The sequence below is a fragment of the Pelodiscus sinensis genome, chromosome 9 (genome assembly GCF_052426305.1).
Source record: "Pelodiscus sinensis isolate ZL-2025 chromosome 9, ASM5242630v1, whole genome shotgun sequence".
Lineage (NCBI taxonomy): Eukaryota > Metazoa > Chordata > Testudines > Trionychidae > Pelodiscus > Pelodiscus sinensis.
The window spans coordinates 64,117,086-64,131,893 of record NC_143060.1 but is presented as its reverse complement, the minus strand read 5'-3'; the positions used below and the strand labels follow the sequence as shown (position 1 = coordinate 64,131,893).

The 14,808-nt window shown below is 38.4% G+C and overlaps 1 protein-coding gene across 6 annotated transcripts in view; it reads left to right on the top strand.

Annotated features, from left to right (window-relative positions):
* The window catches only part of RABGAP1L (RAB GTPase activating protein 1 like), a 422,358-nt gene that overhangs the window by 269,769 nt on the left and 137,781 nt on the right, over positions 1-14,808 (top strand). For all 6 annotated transcript variants that reach the window (XM_089780609.1, XM_075936918.2, XM_089780610.1 and 3 more), the window contains exons 16-17: positions 4,614-4,739; positions 6,778-6,921. In XM_089780609.1, the coding sequence (XP_089636735.1) occupies positions 4,614-4,739; positions 6,778-6,921 (270 nt within the window). The remainder of the gene's footprint in view (positions 1-4,613; positions 4,740-6,777; positions 6,922-14,808) is intronic.

The following is a 14,808-nucleotide window of genomic DNA, read 5'->3' as shown; positions in this document are numbered from 1 at the left end:
CCTAGGAATCTCGGACCCATACTGTTCAACATATTCATAAATGATCTGGAAAGAGGGATGAAAAATTAGGTAGCAAAGTTTGTAGATAATACTAAATTACTTAAGCTCATTAAGTCCAAAGCTGGCAATGAAGAGTTACAAAGGTTATCTGGACATGCCACAGGATCTCACTAAACCATGTGTCTTTGCCACTAAATAATTGAAATTCATTGTTGATTAATGTACAGTGATGCTTATTGCCAAACATCCCAACTAGACCTCCAATAAAAATGAGGGGGTCTAGCTAGCTGTTACTACTCAAGAAAGATCTTGGATATCTCTCTGTTAACATCTGCTCAATGTGCAGTGGCAGTGCAAAAGGTAAAAGAATATTAATTAAGAAATGGATTGACAAAAATAAAATTTCATAATACCACAATATATATCCATGGTATATCCATCCCTTGAATACTTTGTGCAGTTTAGGCCACCCCATGTCAAAAAAGATACATTAGAATTGGAAAAGGTGCAGAGAAGGAAAAATAAAAGTGATTAGGGGCATGGAACATAAAACTGTGCATACTGGATCAGAGCAAAGATCCATCTAGCTCAGAATTCTGTCTTCCGACACAGTAGCCAATACCAGATGCTTCAGAGGGCATGAACAGAACAGGTAATCATCAAGTAATCCATCCCATTCCCAGGTGCTGGGAAACAGAGGCTAGAGACACCATCCCTGCCTATCCTGGCTAATCACTATTGATGGACCTATCCTCCATGAATGTATCTAATTCTTTTTCGAACCCTGTTATAGTCTTGGCCTTCACAACATCCTCTGGCAAAAATTGTGCATTGTGAGAAAAAAAATGTTCTTTTGTTTGTTTTAATCCTGCTGCCTATTAATTTCATTTGGTGATTCCTAGTTCTGGCCTTATGAGAAGGAGTACATAATGCTTCCTTATTGACTTTCTCTACACCAGTCATGATTTTATAGACATCTATCCTATCCATCCTTAGTCATCTCTTTTCCAAGCTGTAAAGTCCCAGTCTTATTAATTGCTTCTCTTATGGAAGCTGTTCCATACACTTAATCATTTTTGTTGCCCTTTTCTGCACCTTTTCCAATTCTAATATATCTTTTTTGAGATGGAGCAATCATAACTGCATGCAGTATTCAAGATGTGAGCATACCATGGATTTATATAGAGGCAATACGATATTTTGATATTCTCTGTCTTATTATCTATTTCTTTCTCAATGATTCATAACATTCTGTTTGCTTTTTTGACTGTTGCTGCATATTGAGTGGGTATTTTCAGAGATCTATCAATAATGACTCCAAGATTTTTGTCGGGTGGTAATAGCTAATATAGGCACAATCACTTTATATGTATAGTTAGGATTATGTTTTCCAATGTGCATTACTTTGCATTTATCAACATGGAATTTATCTACCAAGTAAAGTAAGATTTTTTTTTGTAACTCTTTACAATCAACTTTGGACTTAATGATTTTGAATAATTTTGTATCCTCTGCAAATTTACAAAATGCAAAAATGCATTACTTTGCATTTATCAATATTGAATTTTTTCTTCCCTTTCTTGCCTACTCACCCAGTTTTGTAAGATCTTTTTGTAGCTCTTTGCAGTCTGCTTTGGATGTGACTATCTTGAGTAGTTTTGTATCATCAGCAAATTTTACCACCTCATTGTTTCAGAGGGCATGAACAATTTTTTCTGATCTATAGGATTGGGTCCCAATACAGATCTCTTGGGGGACACCACTATTTACCTCTCTCCATTCTGAAAACTAACCATTTATTCCTCCTACCTTTTGTTTCCTGTCTTTTAACCAATTACCAATCCATTATTGAACCTTCCCTCTTTATCCCATGGATTAAGAGGTTACTTTGCTTAAGAGCACTTGGTGAGTACCTTGTTACAGGTTTTCTGAAACTCTAAATACATTATATCCACTGAATCGCCCTTGTCCACATGCTTGTTACCCTCAAAAAGTTTAGTAGATTGGTCAGACATAATTTCCTTTTACAAAAACCATGTTGATACTTTACCCAGGGCCATTCCTAAGGTGACAGTAGGCTTTGAGCAACTCACGCCTAAGAACTCTAGATGTGGGACTTAGGGCAACCACCCCACTACAAGCCCCACCCCCACATTGATTCTGCTCTGCCCCTATCTGCCTGTTGCACCCCTTGCTTGGAGCCCTCTCCCCCAAACAGTACCAGCCACAGGACAACTGGGGGACCTGCCTCAGGGCAACAGCAGTGATTGGGCCACCACACTCACCACTGAGGTAGCGACCTGGAAGCCTGCTCCTCTCTGCCCACTTCCCAGCTCACTGCACTGCACTTCATAGGCCATAGTGTATGCTCCTTTCTATTTTCTTCACTAGGATTGAACTGCCGTTTGTTAGAGGATACTTTTTATTGTCTTACTTTTTTGGGGGGAGGGAGGGAGTGTTCTCTTACAATGTTTTTAAGACTGTCCATCTTAGAAGAGAGACAATTAAGGGGACATGTGGTGGTGGTCCAAAAAATCGTGAAGGGTGTGGTGAAAGTGAATAAGGAAGTATTATTTATCCCTTCACCCCATACAAAACTGAGATCATCCAATTAAATTAATAGGCAGTATTCAAGATATGAGCATACCATGGATTTATATAGAGGCAAAATGATATTTTTCAGTCTAAAACAAAGAAAAAGAAGTATTTCTTCAAACCATGAAGAATTACAAGTGTTTCTGCAACATGTAGTAAAGCTGCAGAACTTTCTGTCAGGATATGATGTGAAGGCCAAACTTACGACTATGGGGTCAAAAAAGAATTAGATTCCTTTGAAGGTAGGTCCATCAGTTCTCATTAGCCAAGAAACCCTGGGATGCAACCTCATGTTCCGAGTGTCCAAAAGCCTCTGGCTAGCAGAAGCTTGGACTGGGATGACAGGGAATGGATCCTTGATCTGTTCTTTTAATTCCCTCTGAAGGTTCTGGCACCAGCCACTGTCAAAAGACAGGATACTGGTCTAGCTACGTGACCATTCACCCAGTATAGCTATTCTTATGTTCTTAAGAATCCATTATGTCAGGAATAATTAGGTTTTGTTATCATAGAAGCTATTATGTATTTTGCAGAAGTCCATTTTTATTTGATGGTAAAGGGTACCTTTTTGAATAATCTACATTGTGTGCCAAATCCTGACATTTTTAATGGATTTTCATTTCATTTTTAATGTCTTCATCAGGCCAATTCTCACTGATGGTGTTGGGAGCTTGTCTGAGGCTGGGATTCTCATCTCAGTGGAGCATAAGTACCATTGATTTTCAATAGGTCTTGTGCTCCCAAGTTGCTTGAGCAGTTTTGAATTTTATGAGCAAAAACTAAATAAAGGATTTGACCCATTCAGTGAAAGATATAGTTGGCATTCTTGACTGTTAATTTATATTGTCATCTTTCACTTCCAAGATATTATAACAGTTTAAAAATATGAGATATTTATAGGCTGCTAAACAAATTTATTGCTACATCTATGGCGTGAAGAAATGGGATATTGGAAAGAGTATTTAAAAAAAAAAGCCATGTTATGCTTTTGTTGATAATGTCACATTAATCACTATCGGAATTTATTTTAATTTAGAGTGTGGTTATTTACAAGACCCTTAAATATTTATTTCTCACACTCGCAGCCCAAAAGGAAAAAAGTTACTAAGTAAGATATCTACAAGAAAAAGATTGTTACAGGCAGCTATTACACCTAGAAAATCTAAGTCGCTGATACCCCATAAGAGTAGTGGAGAGAAATGATGGTCTGTTCATAGACACAGTTGAAACTAGAACCACATTATCACTTTCCCTCCTCCCCACATATTCCAAAATCAAACATTCCATCACTTATTTTACGTGTCATTTCTTACCCAACAGTATACTTTATTTTTTTTAAAGTTTGGTTTGGATAAGATAAGCTATTTGTAGAGATGCAAGTGTTCAAAAAATGAATAAGCTCCAAATTCTAAATATGATTAATTTTCATTTGACTCCCCTTATCTCCAAAAGTGTGATGCTAGGTTAGCATTACTCTGGAGAATTGCCTTTGAATTGAGATTATAATACTGTATTTAAACAAGGTGCTGAAGAAAGACGCTAATATTGTTTCTAATGAGTATAGATGGGGCCTAACTAATGTCTTCCTCAAGGAGAATAAATTACTCCCCTAAATTGTTTGTTTTTAATCTAACAGATCTGTTTGAATAACTTCATTTTTTTTCTGGTGTGCTGGCAGTTCAGGTTTTTTATCATTTATTTTAGATTGACTCAAAACAAATTTTTTCAAAAACTGTGATGAAATAAAAAGGAAGGGGAAATAGTTTCAGATCAAACAAAACATGTAAATTGACTTGAAACAAAATCCTTGTTTTTTATTTCAATCTTTTTAATATTCTAAAAATAAAATTAAGGAAATTTCAAATTAAAAGTATTTTTGAATTTAAGAAATTTAAACATTTAGATTTTTTTCAGAATCTCCTATAGTACTTTAGCAAAGGGAATTTTAATTTTACAGCTATGGTATTTCAAATCTCTGCATCGTCATTCGAAGTGTCTTTGTGCATTTTCCCCTGCAGATGCCAGAGGAGCAGGCCTTTTGTGTGCTGGTGAAGATCATGTATAACTACGGCTTACGAGACCTCTACAAAAATAACTTTGAAGATCTTCACTGCAAATTTTACCAGCTGGAGAAACTAATGCAGGTAGGATGAGGATCAAGAACTCTTGTCCTTTCTTACATGGTAATGTTGTGTTGGGAAGAGGAAAGCTCTTCTCCTATAGCTGTGGTTCTCAACTTGTGGTCCATGGACCACTGGAGATCCATGGTGACTTTTTCGGCGGTCCACAGGAACATTGTCCAAAGTCACACGGCGTGAGCAGGCACCGCTGTTAGGCTGTTTTATGCCGTGTTCACAAGCATGCGACTTGTCATTCATAGCATCACCTGCAGGAGGAATTCTTGGATCTGAAAAATGGTTTTGTGGCTCAAGACGTGTACCAGCAGTCTACCATAGAGAAATTTTGGGCCAGCGTGACCGGGAGTTACCCAAATCTGTCAGCGCACAGAGTCAGATTTCTTTTGCCATTTGCATCAACTTATACATGCGAGACTGGATTTTCGTGTTTGTTGCACGTTAAGTCCAAACAGAGGAATTGGCTTGCAGTGGAAAGCGATATTCTTTGTGCATTATCAAGTACTGCTCCAAACACTGAAAAGTTTGTCAGTGAGAAGAGAATCCAAAAATCTGTTAGTAAGAAATCAATTTCAAACTAAAATGTTTGTTGTCTGCTCTTTTTTATCATGTCTTAAAAAGGAGGTGGTCCATGAAAAATTTTTGATTTGCCTGCTGGTCCGTGGACTGAAACAAGTTAAGAACCACTGTCCTATAGCTTTAGAAACATACAACTCTCTCCTTTCAGAAGCATATTGAACAGAATTCTTGGATCCTAAGAGCCCTGATATGAGGGACGTATAAAATCTGAAGCCAGTTGTTGCAGATCTATCTGTCTCTATTTTCTTTTGGCTTTCTTATACTTATTCTTGTTAACTTTTTAGATTCAAATAACATATTTGTGTTTCTCTCTTCCCTTCTCTTTTTATTTTTTTAAATTAATGTGATTACAGTAGAACTTCTGAGTTCTCTCAGAGCATATTATTTTAGTATAGTACCATTGTCTGAGTTTGATTGACTTGCATTATGAGTTAAAATATTTTACAAGCTGGGACAGTTCTATGAATATCAAAAATAAACACAACACAGGACATTTTGCAGGTCATGGGTCATTTGACTGTGATTTGATACGCATCTAGTTTTTCTCACATTTTATTTTTCGCATTAAAAGCAATTTAACTCTGAATAAACGATTGCAAGTTTTATATGATGTCACTTGACTAATTAAGTATTATTAATAGTCCACTAAAATTTGACCTGTAGTACAGTCACAATAATGGAGCTTGCTGTTGGAATCAGTTAGCCAGAGTAAAAATACAGCTGTTGTGCAAACTTCCCTTTCTGAGATTTAAAAACTAAAATACAATGGCTGGGTGCTTTTCAGATAAAGTGTTATGTGGTGCTACATAAAAAAAAAATTTGTTCTCCATATGGATTTTTCATATTTATACCAAACAGCATCAATGGACTTTATCGAGTAAGTGTATCTTTAATGACCAATGTATATAATCTAGAATTGGCATTACTACATACCTGGTGGTTGTATATATTATATTCCTGGCATGTGGAACTTGTCTTGTTATCTAATTGTTAATATTTTTTTTTTTTTTTTTGCTGATCTTTCATGATCCCTGAGGAAGATATACATTTCCTGCTCCAACATCCATAATTTAATTTTTTCCCCAGACGAAAGCAATCATAATAAAAGCATTAATGTGTTTTTAATAGCTAGTTTCACACACGGTATACATGGTAAAACTACTCTACCGTTCCATAATTAATATCATATAATTTCTCTCTCTAATCCCATGACAGATTATTGGTTTGTTTTTGCTTTGAATAGCTAGCATGCTAGAATCTGTGATGGATAACACAGAGAAGAAGCCACCAAAAATGAAGGTGAAATCCTGTCCCCACTGAAGTTTGTAGCGGAACTCCCATAGGAGCTTTAATGGAGTCAAGATTTTACTTTGCTCTTTTCTCTAACCTCCAGTAATCTTGCTGGCAGTGTTTCTGAAGCTGGAGAATTGCAGGATGACATTTCCCTTTTTTTGTTTTCTTATTCTAGGAGCAGCTACCTGATTTATATAGCCATTTCTCAGTTCTGAACCTGGAAGCTCATATGTATGCATCCCAGTGGTTTCTCACCCTCTTTACTGCCAAATTCCCACTCTGCATGGTCTTCCACATCATTGATTTACTACTCTGTGAGGTAAAATGATACTGTCCTGGAATCAGAGGAAATGCTTTTTGTCTAAAAAATGTTAATAATGTTCCTTTTTTTACTGCATCTTGTGGGAAAATGTAGTCATGCGTTGCTCAGTTTCTATCCGATTAATTTCTAAATGAATGCTGAATGTGTTAAGCAGAAGACACTCACAAAGGCCCTTGCTCTTTATAAATATGGTTTTGTACTAACTGCAAGTGTTTAATTTTTTCAGGATGGATTTAATAAGTATAGGTTCAGTTAGTTAACCATTTCCTTTTTAAAATGGATGATTCATCCAGTTTAACAAATCTGTCTTCTGGCAGCCAAGAGTACTGTGGTAGATTGTTCCCCTAGATCAGAGCCTCCAAAGATAGTGTGACTATTACACATAGTTTCTGATAACATGCTATTTTACAAAGAGCGGGAGATTACCAGAGAGTGCTAGTACATTAAACTCTTAGGTCTGACAGACAGAAAATAACCAAGCACTGCCTTACTCCAGAGAACAGCGCTGCAGTTTCTTGGGGGGACGTCTACACTATCAACTTATCTTGACCTGTATTAGGTCAGTTTACAGCCACCACAGTTATTACAGCAGTGGTTCATGTTCACACTGCCCTTCTGCTGTGGATGGTATGCATCTTCTCCAGGAGCGCTTCCACCGACTTAAGAAGAGGGCAGTGTGGGGGGCTGAGAGCTAGGGCTCTCAGCACTGTGTGCACCTCCCCACTGATAGCCCACTCCCTGCCGGGAGCCTGGCAGCCCCTTCCCCACTGGGGCTGGGGCAGCCATACCTGGCTTCTTGGCTCCCTGCTGGCAGCTGGGTTGATCCCCCTCTTTCCCCCTTGGCTCCCTGCTGGGAATAGGGCAGCCGCACCCGAATTGCTTGGCTCTCCGCCAGGAACAAGCCAGCTGTACCCGGCTTCTTGGTTCCCCACTGGGAACGTGCCAGCTTCACCAGGCTTCTCAACTCCTTGCTCCCCACTGGGGGTACAGGTGCCAACCAGATTCCAGGCGCTGAGCTGCCAGCCAGCTGCAGCCATGCTTCCAGTGAGGAGAGTGAGCAGAGAGCCTGTGGGAGGGGCGGGCTCTGGAGTGGGGCCAGGGATGAGGGATTTGCAGTGCAGGAGGAGGCTCCAGGCTGGGATGGAACTGAGGGGTTCAGATTAGGGGAAGGCGCTTCAAGCTGCAACATGGTTTTGGGGTGTGGGAAAGGGTGTGGGCTCTGGGCTGAGATATGGGGTTGCGGTGCGGGGGGTCGGTGAGGGCTCCAGCTTGGAGTGTAGGCTCTGGGGTGGGACTGGAGATGAGGAGTTTGGGTGCAAGAGGATGCTCCCTCTCCCCAATGGGAGCTGCAGAGCCAGCACCAGGCGCAGGGTATACAGCCCCTGGCTGTCCCTACATATAGGAGCTGCAGTAGGGACATACTTCTGCTTCCGGGATACGCACAGAACCACTGCAGGTAGGGAGCCAGACCCCTCCCCAGTAATCCCCAAGCCTGCATCCCTTGGAGGAAGGGGCGCAATGGTGGGTGTGGGGGAGAACAGGCAGTGGCAGGAAGGTGAGGGGCTTGGGGGATGGGTATGGAGACACACAGCCGGGGCCGCTGGGACTCTTGGGATGGTTTGCAAAAATGCTTGGGCCATAGATGGCCTGCAGGCTGTGAGTTTGAGACCCCTGCTTTAAAGCTAAAACTGCTTAATTTATGATAGCTAAACAAATAACTCTGACTTCCAGAAAAAATGCAGCCTAAAAGTACTTGGGATCCAGATAATTTTAGAGAAGATAATGGTCAACAATGGTATTAGGTTTGTTCTATAGTTAAAGCAAAAGTGTGTCTGGTCATCAACGGAGAAGGAAAACAAAATCTAAGGGCAGATGGAGCTTGAGAGAAAAGAGAACTAGGACTGCGGTCATATTGTAAAGCTATGTCTATGTCTCCAACCAGCCTCCAAGAAGAGCTATGCAGCACAGCATTGTCTGCATTGAATAGCTCTTTCTTTTATTTCTTAAAATACAGCAAATCTGTAATTCCAGCACCTGGAAGGATAAAAAAGGTGCAACCGTTAACAGTGGAAAATGTCCATCTAAAAAAAAAAACCCTTTGAAGTGAGCTTTTTTGTTGGTTTTTTGTATGGGTTTGCAGCCTTTTCATTAACTTGTCTTTGTCATAAATACAAATGAATTTTGAATGACTTTTTACTTCCTTCCTGGCTGAGCTTTCTCTCTGTCTCTATCCTGCCTATAATTGACAAAATATTTACATCCTAAGTAACTTTTTCAAACAGGAAAAGATGTCTGAAGGAAGAAAAATGGGTAACAAAGTGCTGAATACATGGCCCAGACTAGTCATTCACAATGAGACTCTGGTCCCTGTTAAAATTATGCCAATTATGGTATGGATTAACAGACAGGGATCATTTCAGATGGGGTTTGTCATATTTAATTTATCTGTGATTGGAGGGGGAAGAACATTGATAATTGAAAGGGTTTTTTTAAATGCTCATTCCAGAAAGAAAAAGCATTTATTGGTGACAGCAGCATCTCATAATGAGCAAGTATGCTTCATGCCACTGAAAGTCTCATGGAAGAAGTCATTAATGAACCCTAACATGTAGAGAATATAAGAATTTGGGAAGATGGAGGATAGGAAAGAGGAGAATGGCAAACCAATGATATAGTGATAGATAATGATCAGGATTTTTTTAGCTTTATCTTAGAGTTTGTGCCTATATAGAAAAGATCTTTTCATCATTCTCTTACATGTAGCTTGATGGAGATAATTACAGGCAGTCCCCGGGTTACGTACAAGATAGGGACTGTAGGTTTGTTCTTAAATTGAATTTGTATGTAAGTCGGAACTGGTACATATTGTAGGGGAAATTCTAGCCAAACATTTCTCCAGAGCTCAGTTTTATTCTCCCACACCTCACTTCCCTCAGTCCTTTATTCTCAAGCTGAGGTGTCTGCTGAGAAAAGCCGCTCCATGTCTCCCTGGCCTGCTGGGGGGGGGTGGGGGCGCTAGCTTCGCGTCTCCCTGGTCTGCTGGGGGGAAGCTAGTGCGGGGTTGCCTCACCCCGTTTGTAAGTAGGGATCCGATGTAAGTCGGATCCATGTAACCCAGGGACTGCCTGTACTTCCTTGTTAGAACTCATAACAGCCTGGAACTTGCCATGCAAGATCACAGCAAATGTTGGGAGAATCTCAAATGGCTAGGTTTGAATATGTGCTCAAACGCTTAGGTGTATATCCAAACCACTGCCTTTTTTGATCATTCCCACCCTATCATCTTCCTTGTAATCTTCACTCATCAACCCTCCTATCTATCTCCCAACTGTTGAGGATGTGATGTAGCCCTAGGAGCTCCAAATTTCCAATGTCCCTGCACTAATGCCTCCTAGCAATTTCTTATTATTTGCCAGTTTGGTGTTTCTCATCTGCCCCTATCTGGAATGGGATGGGTTTTACAGCTGGGGGACTTGAGCAGATACTATTGCTACTGAGAGAAAATTAGGGGTAGGGGTATGCTTGTCACTGTTCTTGTTGGTGTTTGTTTATTTATTTAGATTTTAATAAGCCATACAAAATGCGGTAGGTACTCTGAATAATTAATCTTACACCAACATAATAGCGACTACATAGCATCATTAAAAAATCAAATACAGGTTGCAAAGGTAGCCTGTCATTGAACAATCAAAAACTGTAACAATTTATCAGGAAAATGTCATCATACAAGACCAATAATCATACTCGGGAACAAAGGTACATATACATAGCCTGGACCTTTCTGCAAAGTCTGTGAAGTAAATGGCTTTTGCAATTTAATCAGAACATCATCAAATTGGAGCTCTCTGGAGCAAGGTCTGCAGGATATTGATGGTTGGAAGGTGAGCAGATTAAATTAAACCTAGATTTAAGGAATGTGGAGTTCTCCTACACAGAACAAAATGTTAGGAGAATTAAAGGTTTCACCCATCTAATAGATTTGTATATAACATTCTAAAATCTATTTCGATTCAGTTATATTACACCAGCCCCAAATGAGAAGTGATTTCCTTTCAATGCAAATCTCATAAAAGTAGGCAAGATACTGTTACCCTCCTTTGCTGTCGACATTCCGTCAATCTTATTTTATCTCCAGTAACCGATTCTTCACTGTGCTCCATTGCTTGTCTTCTTTAAAGACTTACCCAAATTGGCTTGTCCCCATACTTTCTCCCTCATAATTTGCATTTTTAAGGCAAGCTTTCCATCCCTCTTGGATTATTGTGGAGATCTCTGGAGAACTCCTTTAAAAAAAATTATATCTGCTCTGTAGGTCTTTCTTATTGTGATGTACATAAATTGATTTAGAAATGCTAGAAATCATATTTAATAGACCAAGGACCTTATCTTATCTTATCTTACTCTTTTTATTTCTATTTGACAAATTACTTTCTTGCAAAGTATCTTGTGCCACACACTCAGTACTTTCACAACCCTGAAATCTTGGTCCATGTATGTATATATGCTTAATGTATATTTACATAATTGTATTGGATTCCAATGGATTGACATTTTGTTTATATAAGTCTAATTACGTATTTATTAGAGTGCAAAAAAAAATCCTGACAGGTAAATTATATGCAGTTATAACCTTTCATGAAATTTTCTGTTAAAGGAAAAGAGGATGAGTCGTGATACATGCTGTATTGTCAAAAGCCAGGAAGTTCAAAGCTAAAGCTGTCACTCTACTATTAACTTTGAATTTCCTGACACTTGTTGGTTTCTGTCACAATTGTAATGATAACATGAAATTTTTTGTTTAGTTTTTGATTACAGAAGGTCATTTCTGTGCAAAACATTGAGGATGCTGAACTGCATAAGGATTACATTTCTCTCCTTTTAAAGGGTATATATTACATGTTGGTACAAATCTTGTGGGGCTTGGTGTGTGTTTTGTAGTTTAAGTCATACCACAAAGGGTCAGTTGTCGCAAACATGAATGGATGAATGAGCTGCCCTTTTGGGATCGATATTTCTGATGAATGAGAAGAAATGAGTTACTGGGAATTCAACCTGTTGTTTGTAAATTACATGTATTAATGTATTAAAGATTATAATTATAGTAGTCAGAAACTGGAAAATCTGAGTCAGAGAGGTGAAGCTAACTTTCCCAAGGTCACACAGAGACATAGTGGTAGAGCTGGGAATAGAACTAAGATCTTGTGACTCCTTGCCTTAAATTATAACTCTGGACTGTTCTCCTACCATAAATATTCAACACAGTACCTGGGTAAAATAATGTTCAGAATCAGCCTTGGTAGATTTGTATAAAATTATAAAGACTGTTGAGATTTGTGTGTGAATAAATCTGAGAAGATGTTATTTAAAGTTAGTGAGAGCACATGGATAGAGTTAAATTATGGAGCAGTATTGTATAGCTATGTTTCTTGTAGAGCACTGTGTTTCATAATGAAATAGTTAAAGTCTCATAGGGAGTATAGATATTGGCATAGAAAATTTGATTTTTCCAGTGCAGTGTCTTGCTGGTAAAGGAAGTGCTGGGAAACACTAAGCAGAATGGTATAGCTCAGACCAGTAAGGCTGGTTGGCTCGACACATTAGTTCTGCCTCTAGTCCTACAAGTCATAATAGCTTGTTATTTTTTATCTATTGTTGTCAAACTCTGCAATAATTCCATCAACAAAGCCACTTTGAAAAAGAACAGATTAATATTCAACCTGTTAAACTTCCTCAGGATTTGGATCTGGAACAAACTCATTTCCTCCCCAGATCTACAGTGGAGTAAAAATGAATTTTAAAAATAGTGTACAATATTTTATCTTACCAAGGTTTTGTTGACAAAAAAGCTGGAACTTTTCAGAATTAGCTATATTGTCTATCAAACCTATAATTACATATGTCAGCATTTCCATTATGCATGTTTTAATACAGCTTCTTAAATGGCAGAAATGGCTTTCTAAAAATAAACCCTATTTTAGAGCTGTAACAATTCAGTCTTAAAAACTGGCTTTAAATCAAAATTCAGTGCAGAAAGTTTCAGCTGGAAAATGTATCATTGCAACATTGCATGCCATTCAGCAGGACTATATGGTAGCACAGATGTGTGTTACATTCTGTTCCCTTCACTCCTGCAAGTCAAAATCTTTATTTTAAATCAAAAGGGTATAGATCAGTGGTCCCCACATTTTTCTTTAGTCTTCCTCATCTCTCTGAGATCCTGTGGTAATATTTTCTTTCACTGGGTATGAGTTTCTTCTGCGCCCACCAACATTATTCCTTAATTTACTTAAGAGGTTATTCTACAGGGCCTAGGTAGGTTGTTAGCAGCACTCAAGGGGTACGTCTACACAGCGGTGCTATTTCGGGATAACGTCCATTATCCCGAAATAGAATTCTGCACTGTCTACAAAAGAAGCCCGTTACTTCAAAATACATTCGAAATAATGTGCTTCTTATTCTGGCTTCCTGTAAACCGCCTAGCACGAGGATTAAGGAAGATGCCAGAATAGCAATTTATTTCAAAATTTAGCACTGTGTGGACAGCACCAAATTTCTAAATAAGCTATTGCAAAATAAGCTACGCAATTTGCATAGCTCAAATTGCGTAGCTTATTTCAAGGTATGGGCTACTGTGTAGACATATCCAAGCTTAGGTACTAAAGGCTCAAATTGGAACCTATATGTCTAGCAAGGAAATCCTGATCTACTGGATCCACTATTTGCTAGTTTGAAAAAAAAAACCCTGTAAATGAATTAATTAATCCACTCTCAAAACCGGTGAAATTAATTGCTACTCGTAGTCCATTTACTAGTTGACAGGATTCCATATCACATTCCATCTCTTTTCACAGACATTATTTGATGCTGCTCTTTGCAGTCTCACAGGTAAAGTATTCAATAGGCTAGTGTCTGTAATGTGGATAATTAGAGGGCTTTCATCTAAAAAGTTTTCAATCCATCATCTTTGCCCAATGTTTAAAGATAATTGAAGATTACAAATTCTTTTTTTAAAAAGTCATTACAGCTGCGTAATGTGTCTTAAAATATTAAAATGCTAGGACTTTGTATCAGGACTACATACCTGCTACATAAAAGATGTGTGTTTGTGTACATATATTTATATGTGGCAAATAAAAATAAGTCAACATGATTATGAATGCTACTGAATAAGGATGGATCTGCTACTGTGGTGATGTATGCTGTGTAACAAATTATATAGATTTTTATGTAGTCAGTTTTAGATTAGATTATACAGCTGGTGGTCCTCTTTCATGTTCTCTCCCCTCCCACAACATTAAGGCAATGGAATTAAGTTTTCTGTCTGAAATTTCTTGTTTTCATGAGTTTAGATTGATTTTAAACACAAACAGAATATATCTTGTGGTTACTACTTTACCCCATGGGGGTAAGGGAGAGAATTTCTAGTACTGGAACAGAAAAATAAATGAGAACAGTTCAGCAATGGGTGTAGTGTATGGCTGAATGAACCAGCAAAGTTTTTGTTTTAAATGGTTAAGATTAGAATCATGAAGCACTTAAAACTGGTTTCAAACAAATGCTCACAAAACAGAGGAAGAATAAATAGCTTAACTAAATGAATATAAAACTGCAGCCATGCACATCAGCAATGGAGTTGCAGTCTCTTTCATTGCCACTGGATCATCAGAAAACAGACCATAATTATCCACCTTTAAAGCCATATAGAAAAAAAAAATCTAAGCTTGGGTCTATGAAAGGACTACTTAATGGAGGACACCCAGAAGGACATGATGTGGCCCACAAGATTTGATACAGCCTCTTCTGTTGCCACCCAGCTAGTCTTGTGTGCATCTGTAATTTATGTTTCTTCAATCATAGCTCATACATGAAGTTTATTTCAAAAGG